The 17,470-nt window shown below is 33.5% G+C and overlaps 1 protein-coding gene across 2 annotated transcripts; it reads right to left on the bottom strand.

Annotated features, from left to right (window-relative positions):
• Nucleotides 1-242: 242 nt before the first annotated feature.
• LOC119671600 (zinc finger protein hangover) lies at nucleotides 243-17,379 on the bottom strand. Of its 2 annotated transcripts, none has more exons than XM_038082312.1 (8): nucleotides 16,930-17,379; nucleotides 6,493-6,744; nucleotides 5,477-5,620; nucleotides 4,362-5,418; nucleotides 3,922-4,305; nucleotides 2,475-3,412; nucleotides 1,867-2,406; nucleotides 243-1,578 (listed from the first exon to the last, which is right to left on the bottom strand). In XM_038082312.1, the coding sequence occupies exons 1-8, from the start codon at nucleotides 17,074-17,076 to the stop codon at nucleotides 307-309; spliced, it is 4,734 nt and encodes a 1,577-aa protein (XP_037938240.1). In that variant the 5' UTR covers nucleotides 17,077-17,379; the 3' UTR covers nucleotides 243-306. The 2 variants fall into 2 exon arrangements, with proteins under 2 accessions (XP_037938240.1, XP_037938241.1); XM_038082313.1 differs by having other exon boundaries at nucleotides 4,006-4,305; nucleotides 16,930-17,378.
• Between the last annotated feature and the right edge of the window lie 91 nt (nucleotides 17,380-17,470).

The following is a 17,470-nucleotide window of genomic DNA, read 5'->3' as shown; positions in this document are numbered from 1 at the left end:
TAATTGTAATTCATTACAGGATATATTTTTTAATTCAAATTAGTACACTCTTTATTTGTTGCTTTAAATTTACCAATTATTCTTTAGAAATGGTTATCGTTGGTATTACAGCATTTTTTACTTTTACAAAAAAAAAGTTTTGTATTTTAAAATTAAAAAAAATGTTTATTTATAAACAAATTAACTTAACTATTTGTGCATATCAGAATTTTAATTTTAAATTAAATTTTAAATATGGACTGCTTAAAATTCAATTGATTGAATTTAAACTAGAATGAGTAAAATATTAAAAATTAAAAAAAAAGTTTATGATGACATTTCATAAGCGTCACTACTAGTGCTGCTACGACTTGCGTTTTTCGGTCTTGAATTCACAGCACCGAAAGTAATCGGCCCATTTAGAAAGTGTGTCTTTACATGCTTCTGAAGCTCTTGTTGTGACTCAAAATATACTTGACATAAATCACATGAATGTGATTTACTTTTGTTTGTATTTGTCTCACCAATTGAAGAGCTACTATCATCTGAATCAGTATCCATAGCGTCTCCATCACCATCATGATCAACATCTCCATCTCCCTCACCATCACCATCTCCATCTCTATCACCATCACCGTCACCGTCCCCATCACCATCTTCATCTTCATCGTCATCATCATCTATATATGATGGCGAATCCTCAGCTTCAGTTGTATCATCTACAGTGCGATTAGTCTTTATAATTAATTTCGGAGCTAACTGTTGAGAGTTTCTATTATTTTTATCAACTTCTTCATTTTGAATAACGTAATCATGATCTGTCTGGACATCCTCATCATCATCTTCGTCATCGTCATCATCATCGCTATTATTTTCATTGTTTCCATTATTTTCATCCATTTCTTCATCATATTCACGTACACTACCGTTGTCATCTTCATCACCATCAGGATCACCTTCCTCAGTCGTCTCATTGTCATCATCATCGCTTTCCGCTTGCTCATCTTGTTCAATATCATTCTCCATTGATTCTTCTTCTTGACCATACTCACTATTATCAAGATGTTTATCATTATCACTATGGTGTGCATTCTCTTCGTCTGCATTTTGATTCTTCTGATTTTTCATTTCTTGCTTCTGCTGCTCTATGGGGACAATTACACTTTCCTTAAGATGGTTGCTTATATGATGGATGAGTTTCTCTTTACGTGACACATATGCTCCACATAAATCACAACCCCATTGGAAGGGTCCGTATGGTTTCATAACACGCGCTTCACTCAATTTATGTTCAATCCAATCAAATTTGGTAGAAAACTTAAAATCACACCGACGACAGTGCAAGTACTTATCAGTTTCAATTTTGGGCGGTTGAGGTAAATTGGATATTTCATCCTTATGTAATTCATATATATGTCGCCTTAGGTTGTTATTGCTTATAAAAGTCGAAGAACAATATTCACATTTAAGTTCGCGTTTGTGCTTCTGGGATTTTGAAGATGGGCGAGGATTGGGCATAAGTCCCACTGCTTGTAATCCCAGTAGATGTGGATGGTTGGTCTGGGTCTGCAATGTATTCGCATCGGACTCTACTTGGTTCTAAAAAAACATAAATATAATTAATATATGTTTCCTTAAAAAAATATATCACAATTACAAATCTATAATTTTGTGACTGGTGTGGAGGCTTCCATTGGAAATGTATAAATGTCGTTTTGTAAATTTTGAGCGCAAAAAGTTCTTTTTTTTTTACAGAATAAAACTGTCAAGCAATGTTTATGAGTACAAAAAAAATGATTTTTTGATTAAATGAAATAAATTTTGCTTGCCAAAAATATCAATCGGACATTTTGTTTCGCACCTCACTGCACAAGCCCAAAAGCTCACCTGTTTGCTATCACCTCTGAAATGCCATTTTCGATGCACTTTAAGTGCAGTCATTTGTGTGAATGTTTTTTGACACAAATCGCAGGCGTATTCGCCATTATCGTTTACTCGATCTAAATAAAACTGATTCGGATCAGCTGGACCAGTATCAAACATTGCAGCCAATGGATTGTCTGTATATAATTCTTGTTCGTGCATTTGAATATGTTTAGTGAAAAGTTCCTGGTCGGTGAACCGTTGTCCACATATTGTGCATGCCACTTCTGGTAGACGAATTTTTCCTGTTGTCATTGTTGAAACTTCATCATTACCTGTTCCAATAGTAGTAGATAGGTCAGCGCCTTCCCGTGAAATATCTTCATCGTCACCAGTCTTATGTCTATAAACTGGTGTATTCAAACTATCCACTGTGCCAGGGACTTGTATGCGATTACACGTTGGTATATGATTTTCGAGCATTTGACTATCGAAGAAGACCTTCCTGCACATAGTACATTCTGAAGGCTGAGCAATTTGGGGATGTTTTTTGTAACGATGAACCTTTTTATTGTACATAAAAATATATTATTAAACTAAAAAAATTTTAACAAATATTTAATAATGCTTACCCATAAACTTTTACGGCCACTATAAACATTTCCACAATCCTTACATGAATAGTCCTTTGAATCAAACTCGTCATGAGAGTTGATATGAATAGCTAGTTTTTTATTTGTATTGAAATTAGAAGGACAATATTTACATTGATACCAGTAAAGTGGTCCAGTCGGTGCTGCTGCTGCTTGATCTGTAGTGTTACGTTCACCGCCAGCAATGCTTGCTCCACTAACAGGAGTTGATATACCTGAATGATCTGCACCTAACGAGCTTGTGTCACCTACAGCTCCATCAGCAAAATCTGTTGATTGCGCATTCTCATTACCGTGCACAGTACGCTTATGTTGCAACAACTGTTCTTCGGCGGGATAAACAATTGAACATATGTCGCACTCATATTGCTTCACAATCATCTCATTCCGTAGCAAAGTGTGGTGTATTTTGAACATATGTACTTTTAGGCCTTTTTCATAAGCAAACTCTGCTTCACATATCTTACACTTTATAAACTGTACATTGCGTATCTGATGATCGTTGAGCATATGAAAACGGTAAGATTTCTTTGACGAAAAGCGACGTTGACATATACGACAACGCATACGGCGGAAACGACGATCTGCTGCTTGTTCAAGACTACGTCTAAATATGGCCTGTTCTCTAACACCCTGTGTATTTTGAGCAGCAGTTGCATTTGTCTTAGGCGCAGCTGTTATGCTTAAAGGTCGCTGTGCATTCTTGGCGGAATTAGCTGCCGCCGCTGCATTTTGAGCTGCCGCAGTGTGTGAACGCATGTGGTTGGAGAGTCCAATATTATTACTAAAAACGGCATTGCATATTGGACATTCTTTTGAGCTATTATAAACTTTATTGTCAGGAGTGCCATTATTTTTGATGTTAACTGAAGTATCTAAACGAATTTTCTTTGCGGCTTGCTCATTTTCACCGTCTTCTGCAAAAAGAAATCTTTTTTAAATATTGCCAATAAAATTTAAAAAATTAAATAAAAATTCAAGCAACGATAAAAAATTAAAAGCAAGTACGTTCGTCAAGTTGTTAGGGTTACCTGCAACTAAATTTTATTCTAACTAATGCCACTGAAGGATTTTGTAATTACATATTAAAATAATACAAAAAAGTTCATTAGTATAAAAATAAATATGGAATTTTGAAATAATAGAGCTATCTATAAATTTTAGAAACAGAATTTAAACCCCCCAATAGTTTATATAATCAGAAAAGCAGTTAAGTCAATCTTTGTAGTGAAGTTTTTAAATGAAAAAGAAGTTTTTTAGCATAAATCAAGCTTTAAAGGCAACTTAAAATGGAAAATTAAATCATTAAAAAATAAATATATAGAAGAAAACAAGCTTATATTATGCTCATATTAGTGTGTTACGGGCTTTTAAGCCTCAAATAAAATTAAGGAACTAAACACAACAATCGAGGTTTCCCTCTTACCAGTTGTACCACCATTTGTTATTGACATCAAATCCTTCATAACATAATCATAGCGTCCAGTATACACATTTGAATTGTTGTTACCTCCTGAAATTTTTACAGCATCGGCATTGACTATGTACTCAAAACCAGTGTGCTTAATGGACTCAGCAGCGTGTGCGTTAATCATATGTTCACGCAAATTAGACAGTCGTGGAAATCCAGTTCCGCACTTAACGCATTTATAAGTTTGAGGTAATTGATCTGGGTGCTTGGATTCCATGTGTCGCAAAACATTATTGTAATTATTGTACTGCTGGCCGCATATTGGACAAGCCTGCGGCATACGTGAGAAATATTGAGTCTTCGGTTGATTTCCACCACGAGAATCTTCTGTTATAGAGCCTAAATTATATAATATAAATAAATTGACTATCGAAAAGAAAGTTAAGCTGACATACCCGTTATTGACTTTTTAGCCGGTACATTTTCTAATCCACTTATTACTTGTGGTTGAGCATTATTTTGCTCACCAAAGCCAGCTAAATGCTTCTCATAGACATGATCCAAAAACTGTTGATGCTTGTCGAATTTGGCATCACAAGTGACGCAACGAAGTGAAGCGATACAATCCATATTGTTATTGTGCCGCTTACGCTCAGCCGGATCTTCCAGTTCGACTGAACAGAAACTGCACTGCTTGGAACCAGTATCCCTCTTTTGTGCATCAGCATGATCATCATAAACATGTGTACGAAACTCCAATTTAAGACGAAAACTCTTTGAACACAATTTACATTCGTACATTTTATTGACGAGCAGCTCCTTAGCTCGCAATTTTTCAGGTACAGCGGCACTTGTCGCTTTAACGGCAGCAGCAAACGTTTGATCCTTCAACATAAGGGAATGCAAAATTCTATACAAATTAATGCAATTGCGACGCTTCAAATGTGATATGAAATGCGCCTTCGAATCATTCAATTTCAAGCAATTGAAACATAAGTTCCGTGGCAGCGTCGCATACTTTTTACGCATATGAGCCATAAAATTCTTGTAAGTAGTATAACTTCTGTTGCAGCAACGACAAGTCATATTTTGATATTGTGACAAAAAGTCCTCATTCTGTTGTAGAAACACTATTTTCTCGTCAGTTAGTAATTGCTGATACTTTTCTGGACTGTCATAATCATAACCACCCGCCTCGCCTTGATTGAAAGCATTCACAACTAATTGACGATATTTTTGTTGTGACAGTAACGAAGATGTGTCGGCAGCGTTAGAATTTTGATTAGTACGACGCAACTCTAATGCAGCGGCAAGAGCTGCTGTAGGTCTAGTAATTGGTGTACTATTAGCAGAAGCCGGACCAAATTCAAAAAGGTTGGGATGCAAGTTACGTTCATGACGACGTGCATTTGCACGCGTAGAAAATTTTAAGTTGCACGCACGGCAGGATGCTTCTTTGACATCACTTATAACAGAAGGTTGATCACTTGAAAAACTATAATGTGGAGGTTCCTACAAAAAAAATGGCGTTACATTGATTATATACTGTTGAAATTTTATTATATATTACCATTATTGGCTCCTCCTCCTCTTCTTGTGTGCGTTCCAAAAACATTGTTGGGTCAACAATATCATCAGATTCATCATGATGCTTCATACTATAGTCGTCATCATTATCCGTTGGTTCTTCCTTAATTTGTACTGCAGGTAAAGGCTGCAATTAAACAAAATACAAATTTTAGATTATTATACTATATTGAAGACATTTAATAAATAAAATAAAATATATTTCAACTGAATATCGTCATATACACAACACTAAAAAATTAGCACTTTTTAGAAGATTTTGTTATAAAAAAATAGTAACGTTAAAAATTTATAAGGTATTGTCGGAATAGTCGTTTAAGATCGATATGACGTATATGTCTTTAAATAAACTGTTAAAAGGGATTATCAAAAGAATAAATCTTTTGATAATTAAATCAAATTATTATGAAAGCTAAATAAAAAATATTTCCAAACATTTTTAAAAATTAGGATGCGTATATGGGTATAGTATTACAACCCTACTTTAGCCAAAATATGTCAAATATTTTAATTTTGTAGATGTTAACTTTTTTTCTTAAAAAAGGTAGAAAAAACTCTGCTTGAACGAGTTAATTTATACATGGAAATAAATCTTAAAATATATATTAAAAATAATATAGTTTAGCTGGTAAAACCCCTACACGATACATTTACATTATAGGAGTATCGTCTAAACAAACGCAATTGCTGTGCAGCATTTGAAGAGGTTGTTGTAGCAACCTCTGTTGCCGTTGGTTGCTGTTGAGGCAACGGGCTAAGACTTGTTAGATCTGATAACTGCGATAGTACAGGTAATTGCGGCAATTGTGGTAGCAACATTTTCTGTTGCTTTTTACGTTTTATTTTAGTTTTAAATTGTTGCTGAGATTTCATTAGCAATTGTTGTTGGAATGCATGATGTGCTTTGGATTTAAATGGTTGTGTTAAGAGTTTTATTAATTTATGCTGCTTTTGTTGTTGCTGCACAGATTGTTGTTGTTGACGTTTCTTAGGACTCACATAAACTGTTAAAGATTTTCGCTTCTTTAACGTGGTAATTCCATCCAATATTGATGATGCCAAGCTACTTTGTTCTTGATATTCATCTTGCGTATTATCAGCTGGTGTTGTTGTTATGCTTAAGTTATTATCTACCCAACTGCGTTGTTTTTTCTGAGATGTAAGGCAACGATTTTTAAAACTCTGCCAAGAGTTCAAATAGCTAATGCAGGCGTGACATATACGCAGCGAGAGGCGATCATAAGATGTTATCTGAAAAAAATAAAACATATTTTAGTTATTTTTTAATTATATTTTTTTGTCTTATCTATATAATTCGGTTTTTATACATATTTTTTTACTTAGACCATTTGCCTATAGTAAATCGTCTCAATTAAAGGTTTGATTGCTTGATGAAGCTTTAAATACAGCGAGAAGAGAATAAAACTATTGCAATCTAAGATGAGAACACATTTTGTTAAAGAATTTTCTATCAATATTGAGTACATAACTCAATAACCAGAATTCGATAATAATCTAATATGAAAAGATTTTGTTAAAGAATTCTCTACAAACGCCGAGTGTATAACTTAATAACCAGAATTTAATAACAGATGGCGCCACGCATGCAAGCAAAGTATGTAATACCTCAATGACATATACAACGTTTTGAAGTTCCATTTGACAACTTTCCTCTGCAGTAAAGAGATATTATGTACATATACGCTTTAAGCGATTATGAAAAATCTTTAGAATTATGGGAAGATTTTTTAACCCTCTATTTGCAAAAAAGAAACTTTTGCCAATTGTCACCGTTTACTGGTGACACTGTATGGTGACGATACTATAATGAAATCATGATGCGTTTAATGTTTAAAGTGGTTTCATTGTCCTAAAAGTAATGATTTGCATATTAAAGCCAAAGAGTCATTACACCAACCCAAAAGGTTTGAAGATGCAGAGAAAGAATCTTTGAATGATTACTCTACCAAAATTTGTGTCAACCGCCAGAATAAATTGCAGAATGATTGGGGTGACACAAGCAGCAAATGCCTAAATGGAATGGTGATGAAAAGTGGATCCACTGCATTAACTCCAATCACAGAAAACCGCATGTTAAGCCCGATCAATCAGCCACATGTCCACGATGCTTAAGTTATGTTCTATAATTGGTGAGATCTAATACTCATATGTGAACTACTGAGACAATTTATTTATATAATCTATTTTTATAGTAATAGTGCCAATTAAAAGTTTGATCGTTAAGTGAAAATTGGAATATGAAGTGATTGTGTGTAGGAAAAACTAATATGAGAAAATTTTATTTAGTAATTCTTAATCAATAGAAATGAGAGATAATTATGTTATGTCAAAGCTTATTTTATTCTTCCTTCATAATTTTCTAACTGGTCAGACATGTTATAATATATTATATATATAGTATTATTACTACACATATTACGTGAAAAAATGCAAGCAACATTAAAATCTTCATTTAAACAATTCATATACATTACTGTTTCCAAAGCATTGTATTTAAAATTGGACTTTATTCTTCTAATCTCACATTGGCACTAACTTAATGCTAAAACATTTGTTTAAATAAACTAAAATAAAAAGAGAAATGCAACTGCGTCCAAAACTTAGGTACTGGGAAGGTACTAGACTCAGGTGCCTGCACATTTAGGTCGGTACAGATATGAATCACTCACTATAAAATCAGAAGTTATAATTACGTGTAACGGTAACTCTTCCTTTTATTAACTCTTCCTTTTATTAAATTTGTGATAACTTATATTTAAAGTAAGATGCTATTAAATTGCACACTAGAGTTCTTTTATTGTTGTAGTCTTTTACTTCTACTATAGTCAACCTAGGTGGCTAAGGACGACTCACGTCTGTATTAGCCAACTAATAGTCAATCTAGTGAATATTTTTCCGTCCCGGGAAGTACACCAATATTAAGGATGAAGTGCCGCTTTTAATTCTCATTTATCACTCATAAAAGCAGCATCGTTTTCCCATAACAGAAGAGTGATATCAATAACAACAACAGTGTAAACTACTAGTGGACCTACAGGATAAACAATCACAAATTTTAACTACTATATCAATAGGTATATACGATAAATAGATGAGATGCCCAATCAGTTCTAAACTTTTATTTTTAATTAAAGCTATTATTAATACCATTTACAGTTATTTAAACTGTAAATTAAACATGAAGTGCACCTCATACTATCACATTTAGAATAACATCTATATATCTACTACCAGAAGAATGTCTTTAGTGGACTCTATTTAGTCTTTCGAACTATTTTATAATTAATAAAATGGTTTTTTTTTTGTAATTAGATGTACTGTATGTCAAGCAATCCAAATAATTACACATAGTAGTGCGGATAGACTTCATGTGTAATGCATACAAGCGATAGCTTAACTGCAACTTAAAACGATGCTATTTGGTAGGATGTTCTTCTTAATGCTGCTACAATGTCAATGACCTAATATGAATATATGCAAAAGCACACCCAATATTATGTCCTGTGAGTAATTATATTTGTATTGGTTTGTTTGTGTAGGCATTGTCAATATGTATCTGCGTGCATTGCGTTTATTGTGCATATGTAAAGCGGTTTTGGTATACCTAAGTACATGATTATCTGCACAAAGGTATGCAATGTTCCTACTACTGCTACTTTTGCTTCCAATGTTGTTGTTATTGTTATTGTTGTTGCCTTGAGAAAGATGCCCTCCATTATCAAAAGGAATTTCATTTAGTTTTCAAACTTATATCCTATATTAAATGTGACGGAAGCAAAAGAAAGTAAGATGTGAGTTGTCTTTTAATTTCAATTAATATTTTTTTAAAATTAAAAACTATGAAATTTGATAGAATTGGCATAATATCTCTGATAACATATTTTACCTAAACATATATAAATCATATGATTCACTTTGATTTATACAACAAATTATATCCTTGGTTTATAGTTAGTTGCTTCAACTATTTACAAAGTAGTAAGTAAACTCCATTAAAATATCTACGGGTCGTTTTAGTACAATCAATTAGGTAAATTGAGCATTTGCTTATATTAAAATTTAATAGAACTTTTAGTTTATAATTAGCTGTTCCCTTTCAACACTGTCTCTTAATTCAGTGGTAAAAGTTGCGGTTGCATGGGTGCATATTCGCTAATAAGTAGATATTGGTTTCGTCCATCAAAAGGAACAACAAAAGGAGCTCACAGAACATATAAACGATTACTACTTGTTATTATTTCGTTGTTGTTGTTGCTTTTCGTGTTGTACAAATGTACAAGAAACACTCAAACCTAAACACATTAAGCGCTCACTCACCTCTTATTCATTGTATCTGAAGGCAATCGAAAATGTGTGCATCAAATACATTTTCATAATACAAAATCTTTTGTATACATAACTGCTGCCTACCTACCTTCCTCTGCCTACCTTCCTACCTTTCTACTTCCCTGTTTTCCCGACTAACTGAAGCATATATTTTAACATACACATATGTGTATATACACAGGATATAAAGGATATTAAACTAGGAGGTAAGAGTGTGGACAATATGCACAATCGCAATAAATGCAGTTACAACTGCAGCTACAACAACAAAAACAACAAGAACAACATTAAAAAAAGAACTTATTCTATTAAACGCAAACAAAACAATTAAATTGACCTCATCTCTGTGTGTTTTAATAAATTTTAAACAGGACTTTACATATCCATTGGAATCGTTTCTGCTCAGCCAGCAACAAATGTTCATTCACCTTTATCATACCAGATCATCTCATAAACACCACAAATATGTAAATATTTTTTGAAAAATTAATTCAAAGGATGCACTTCACTTGTTTTTTTTTTTTATATGTATTAAAGGCTAATTAGCTTGAATTAGAAAATCACAGGATAAAATAATAATTTTTTTCAATTAAAAAATAATAATTATTTATAACAAATAGAAAGAAATTTTAATGCCAGGCATTGTTGAAAACTTTCTGTATCGACAAATTAAATAAAAGATGAGAAGACTCAACGATTGACCGCGTTCTATAAAGGTGAAAATACCAACAATATTTTTCAGATGCTTCATAAAGATATCAGTCTTGTGGTAGGGTCACAACAATTTAGGGAACCAGATTGAAGATTGAATCTCTTGGAATTTAGAAGATTGAATCTCTTAGAATTTAGAAGATTGAATCTCCTAGAATCTAAAAAATTGAATTTCCTAGTATCTAAAAGATTGAATCTCCTAGTATCAAGAAGATTGAATCTCTTAGAATCTAAAATATTGAATCTCCTAGTAACTCAAAGATTGAATCTCTTAGAATCTAGAAGATTGAATCTCTTCGAAACAATAATATTATATCTCCCTATTAATCATTTCTGTCGCAGTTATAGGGAGACTGATGAAAGTGCCACACATATGCTTTGTTACGGTCCTGTGCTCTCTTATTTTTATATACTTTATCTACCAGATAGACTTAATGTCTTCTTTACCGAAATATATACCGCATATTAGGATAGTCATACTGAATGGTAGTAGTAAGCATTAGAGATTAATACATTAACCAACTAAAGAAGGAACACAAATTTTTCATATAAAACAGTAATACATTGTAAGTGATTATCTAAATTTATAATAATTATTAGATATTATTTTTAGAAAAGATCCTATTAAATAAAATTTTATTATCTTGACATAAAATTTTTTTTAACAAAGATTTTATGACTAATCTAATTATTGTCGGTGAGGACCCAGAGATCTATATATCTTCGTGTCAACCAATTCCAGATAATGTATCTGTTAAAACCACAAAATCACATAAAAAATAAACTATAACTAAGTTAAGATTATGACTTATTTAAATTAACTTCAAATTATAAACTAACTCAGGTATAACTGGAACAACTATAAAAGATGGTTTAAACCTATACATTGATAACAAAATTATTTGCATTATTCAGAAATCACATAAATTATTCATTATATATTTTATTTTTTATAATTTTCTATTATTCAAAATATTACTTAGAATTGATAAATGAAATGTAGATATGTGTGTATGTAATGAAAAATATAAATATAAATAACGTACAGGAAATTATAGATGGCTATTGCCATAGCTACGTGTCAATTCTAATGAACCAAAACTGAAATTAATTACCACATTGAACAACGTCACAGCTAAGTCGATGCACAAGATTCCTTATTTATATAGCACCCATTTTCTTGGAAGTAAAAAAATTTAAAGTGAAATAATTTTTTTTTAATCTATTCTATATATCTCAGACCCAACCCAAATACACTACCTTACTAAAAAAATATATTTAAATTGTTATTTAAAATTAAAAGTAGGGATTTTTTTGTGTGATTTGCAACAGATTTCAATATATACAAAAGATATATGAGTGAAAAGGTAGGGAATGGGAATGTATGCAAATTCATATAAGGCCCTAAGTTGTATGAGCTCAATGGAAGAAAAAAAATGGTCTACATCATTAGAAGTTACATTTGGTAGACACATTAGGGATGGATGTATTTTAAGCTATATTCTGACATCAGTTAAGTTTAACAATTTTAACCGATTTGAGTAGAGATTAAGTCTACGCTTCACAGCCACTCACCGACGATTAAGTTACACTCAAAGCTAAATTCCAGGAATCCCTAAAGGACAACCAAAACTGACATATGTAAAGACATAGTATAGAATATAACAAGGTTTTAAATTTCCAGTGAAGTGGATCACTACGACAATAGTACATGTTAGGGTTAAGGTATTGATTTTAAAAATAAAAAGTATTAAATGTTTTTGTAAAAAAAAAAAATATTATTGTGGTTCTGAACATTCAACATTCACTAATATAACAATGGGTTAATTATTATATAAAGATTTCTATTAACATTAAAGGTGTTTGATTGAGTATGCGCTGGTTGAAAATACAATAAAGGACATCCATATTTTATGTGAAAGGTGATCGATATTAGGGCATTTAGCATTACCAACGAACTCAAGCAAGCCACTGAACTGGACTGGGTTGATGAGGTTACTTGACGCTGCAAAAGACGACTCACATTGGCCAACTAAGTAAGAAAGTATTTATTAACATTATGATAGTTTATAAACTGCCAGCAAAAAAGATGTGGAGAAGAATTAGTTGAAAGTGAGCTAGCTGAAGCACTATATACCTGGAACGATATCTACAAAGAAGCAACAAATAGAGTCAGATTTAGAAGAAATATTAAATGGTGGACAATGAACAATAGTAGTAGTAGTGGCTTATAGATTACGAGATGATGTATATTAATGTGAGGGGGGAAAATGTGTCTAATAGGAAGCTGTGTGCTAAAATTTAGAGTAAGTAAATCTGTGCGTAGTGTTCAAACAATCGTTGAGTACTATTTATAAAACTTTTTTACTTCAAAGGGCTATATGTTGTTTTAATGAAAACATAAATACGAAAAATATAAACTCATAATTAAAGTTTGAAGAAAACTTTGATTTTTCTTTTACATATTACGAATTCATTACTTAATAAAAAGAAAATCGTGTGATTGACAGTTTAGTTGAGGTACTTAAAAAATCATTAACATATATGAGGTCTTTTCTGAGTACTACTGTTAACATTTTATATGTATTATTTTATTTAAACCAGTTAATATATTCATAGTTTTTTTAATAAAATAATTATATTATAAAATCTATTGTATATTTACAATGTTTTCATTGCAAAAGATATCAACTCAGTTCAAGAAATGAAGAATTTGTCTTAATAATGAAAATAAGCTTTAGACTTTTATCTATGCATAGATAGTTCCGAATGTATTTAAAAAAAAAAAGTAAAGAGAATCGTTATATGCCTCAACCCTCATCTGCCCTAAAAACAAAATAAGCAAGCACGAACAGAAGATAGCACTAAAGCGCAAATGACGAACAACTCCAAAACCCGATAAACGTGCACGGTACTAGCTACTACCACAGCCGAGCCGAGCAAGCGAGCAAACAACCATTGATGACGTAGCGCTGACAACATGGCACTCAAAACGAACTATAATCAAATGGAATGGAATCGACTCCAAAACGAACCAACCAACGTTTCTGTGGATGATGAAGTGTGTGTGCAAAGCGGTAGGTAGCAAGCAGCGTAACAGAGCGATGCGTTGTGAAGCTAAAATAGAGCAAAGCAGCGGCGACAGTTGTCAACACGTTTTAGTTTCAAATTTGAAAATTTAAACGACAAAACGCTATCGACAGACTTGTGGACTCGCGGCAATCGCGGCGGTAATCGTAGCAATCGTTCAGAGCTCAAAATGTGGTTACTGGTGCGGATGAGGTTATGCACACACACAAGCGTGTGGAACGATATTTCTTAAAAAATACAACAAATAAAATAAAGCAAATAAACGCAAATGAATACACGTTATTGAAAGCAAAAAAAAAAAAACAAAAAATGTGAAACTCTGAAGCAGAGTAACAAAGGAAACAACTGAATGGACACAGATGCTCAATTGCTTCTGGTTTTGGAACAGAAACATCAGCAACAAAAACAAAAACACTGCCACCACCACAACAACAAGACACACATAATATGAACAAGGTTTGGAGGAAGTAAAGAAAAAAAAACAAATTTGCACAAGGGTAAGCTCGAAATGGTGCCGAAGATTCTTACAGAAAGAAATCCAATGAAGCCAAAAAACACAATGAGAAATAATTTGGGATGTTGATGATCTTCGCCGCTCTGAAATTGTGCTGAAGAGTCTTGCAGAAAGAAATCCACTGAACCCAAAAAAAAAAAAACACAATGAGAAATTATTTGGGATGTTGATGATCTTCGCCGCTCTGTCTTGATTTGCACCGATTGAAGGAAATGGGTACGTGTGCATGGAATTGATGGATAAAGAAAGTAATGTGGTGCAGTTGACAGCTGTAGAAAAACTAAAGCGGAGTTGATGATCTTCGCCGCTCTGTCTTGATGTACACCGATTGAAGGAAATGGGTACGTGTGCATGGAATTGATGGATAAAGAAAGTAATGTGGTGCAGTTGACAGCTGCAGAAACAAAACAAAAGTGGAGGATTAATTATATAAGTGGAGGATTTTTCTTTTTTTTTAAATAAAATATTTTTTTTTTGCAAATAAAAACTTTGTTTAATTTAATAAAATTAAATTGAAAATATTTAACATTAATATTAAGAAATTTGAATGAAAGACAATTTTCTTGAATTGTTATATTTGTTATATTTAAATTTCTCTAGCAACGGCATTGACTGACGCACTGAAACATGCCAGTTACGCAAAACTCAAGGTAAAACCACTCCAACGACAGACGACAGCAGAAGCATTTACACAATTGGTACACGTACAAGCTCTATCTTATTAAAAACCACAACACAAAATGGTTGCCTATGGAGTAAACAACCAAACGTCATAGCAGTGCTGGGTACGAACGAAGTCTCTTATCACTTAGCGCACGAATGGAACAATTCAACGCAGCAGAACAAAATTGGCAAAGCCATAAAATGAGCACGAACTGCTACAGCTTGGAAAAATCGATATGAAATATACAAAACAGCACAGTGGAACGTGAACGTGAACGTAGTTTTATGAGTGGGAATTGTACCCAAATAGCAAGCAACCGAGTGTGCCAAGAGTCGAGTCTAACACAAACCAATATTGCCCATGGAACTGTGGAAAACATCAGATATATACACACACAAAGAAAGAGATAGCACATCCAACGTGGCTGTAGCTTTGACTGTGGCTGTACACTGCACCAAATTGGACACACCATGCCAGCGCATCAACAAACAGCAGCAGCAGCAGCAGCCATAATTTATCATAAAAATTGCTGTAGCGGCCGTTGCCGTTGCTATTGCTGTTTGATGGCTTCGTTTTGTATCCATATATACTACACTTCCCTTTGGTATTGCTATTTGTGACTGCGTGCGAACGGCGAACTGAGAACTGCAGACCAAGACTCATACCAACATTGTTACTTCATCAGCGAAATTGAATATGGAATTCGTGTGGCCCAAAAAATGAGAAACAACAAAATTTTTGCCTGCCGGAATAACTAACCGAAAAATGATTTGGTTGCTTCACTGCTTGCTTGCTTGCCTGCCTGCCTGCTTCTGCTGTTGTTGATGTTGTTGTTGTTGTTATTATGCCGCCGAACACAAGCACAAATTTTTTCGAATTGCGTTTTGTGTTGTTATTCGTAACGTTCCGCGCCGCTCCGTTATTATCGTGTTGTTATTATTATTATTGCTGTTGTTGTTGTTGTTGTTGTTGTTGTTGTTGTTGCTTTAATTGCTACTGGTGGTGGTGCTGTGACGCAGGTCACATTTCATCAGATCAGTCTGTCACTGATTTCGCATGCTTGGTTAGTGCCCAAAATGGAGTGCTTTTTCAGTTTTTAGTAATCTTTTTATCGATAACATTTCAACATTTCTCACCAACACTCAGCATTCCACTCAGTATTTTAAATCCAAAGTCAACTAGCAATTTATGTTCCAAAACGAACTTTACCCACTTTTTTTTTTATTAGAAATTCAAAAACATTTTTCAAATATAAAAAGCAATAAAATTAAATAATACTTTTCCATGACTTTCTTATCTAAGCTATTGGCATAAACTCCAAATAAGCTTATGATGCCATAACCCAATAAACCAACTCAGCAAAGTTAAATAAAGTTATATTCAGTGTTCCAACATGGTTAAAAAATATTAGCAACCAACCAACAGTCAAATTACCACATTTTCAATAGCTCAATGCACATCAAGAGCTACAACAATAACAACAACAACGACAACGACAACTTGCCATCAACCAAACAGCAGATATAATCTTGTGCAGGCACAACACAACAGTTAAAGCAGCTGCTCATCCGGTTCTCGACAAGAAAATGGTGGACGGTAATGGCAACAACATCGATAGCAACACAAAGCAAAGACAACAACGACGTCGACGTCGTCGATATTTAACCACGACACCAGCACGACGATAACGAAGAGTACAACCACGACTGCAAGCGTCAACCAATCAGCCACATTTCAATGAGTCAACAATGTCAATATAGCAACGAATGTAAATCTGCTTCCGAACAGAACAAATGGAATCGATTCGATTCTATAGCAATTTAATGCATAAAATACCCATCTACATATTTCAATGCATGCGGGGTGAAGCACATAACCAAAATAGCGTACTATGTACAGCGACAGCAGCTATGACTACTACAACGACTGGCACCCTTGGACGTAAAACTTGCACAATCAATCGAAATCTCTCAGCGTGTTCATCCTAACCTCACATTTAGTGCAATGGAAAATTTTCTCGACTCATTTACAATTTCCCTCATCCACATGAGAGTGGAACCGTTTAGTTTCTATTGCCTCCGGCACATACCGTACCGGGCGGGGCACTTACCTTAATGCCAACACAATTTTGTATTTTTGTGACTAGTGGTTCTTTATCTGCAGCATAGCTGTTCAATATTGATATACATTCCGTATCCGGAGCCAGACACAGACGACAGCAATTTTGTCGCACTCGTGACAGCGTTTCATCCGACATTTTGCAAATTGCCACTCAAGACCACTTTGGGAATTTCTCCAATGCCGTTGTGTAAAATTTAATAATTTCTATTTTTCTATTTGCAGAAAATGTTAAATAAAATTGTTTCTTAAATTTATTATTTACGTTTTTGTTACTCGCGGTTGTATTGTTTTCACTTTTCAAATATTTTTATTGCAATTTTGCTTTTTCTACTCTTCACCCAGTTTTATATATTTTTTCATCACTTCCCGATTAAACGAACGACGTCCACAACCGCACACAACGAACGCTCAGACTGGATTGCATAAAATTTATGTGATTTGACACAAGAGCTCTCGGCTCTCATGACAACAAATAACGTCAGGAACACATTGTGAATGAAATGACATGTATGAATAGTGGTTCGCAAATA

The sequence above is a fragment of the Teleopsis dalmanni genome, chromosome 1, assembly GCF_002237135.1.
Source record: "Teleopsis dalmanni isolate 2A chromosome 1, ASM223713v2, whole genome shotgun sequence".
NCBI classification, from domain to species: Eukaryota; Metazoa; Arthropoda; class Insecta; order Diptera; family Diopsidae; genus Teleopsis; species Teleopsis dalmanni.
This window is presented reverse-complemented; position numbering and strand designations above follow the sequence as displayed.

Coding starts and splice junctions, on each gene's coding strand:
- LOC119671600 (XM_038082312.1), bottom strand. CDS start 17,076: ATGTCGGATGAAACGCTGTCACGAGTGCGACAAAATTGCTGTCGTCTG. Junction 5,621..6,492: donor GAAAATCTTTAACAGTTTAT/GTGAGTCCTAAG, acceptor GTTTAATTGCAG/CCTTTACCTGCAGTACAAAT. Junction 5,419..5,476: donor AGGAGGAGGAGCCAATAATG/GTAATATATAAT, acceptor TTTTTTTTGTAG/GAACCTCCACATTATAGTTT.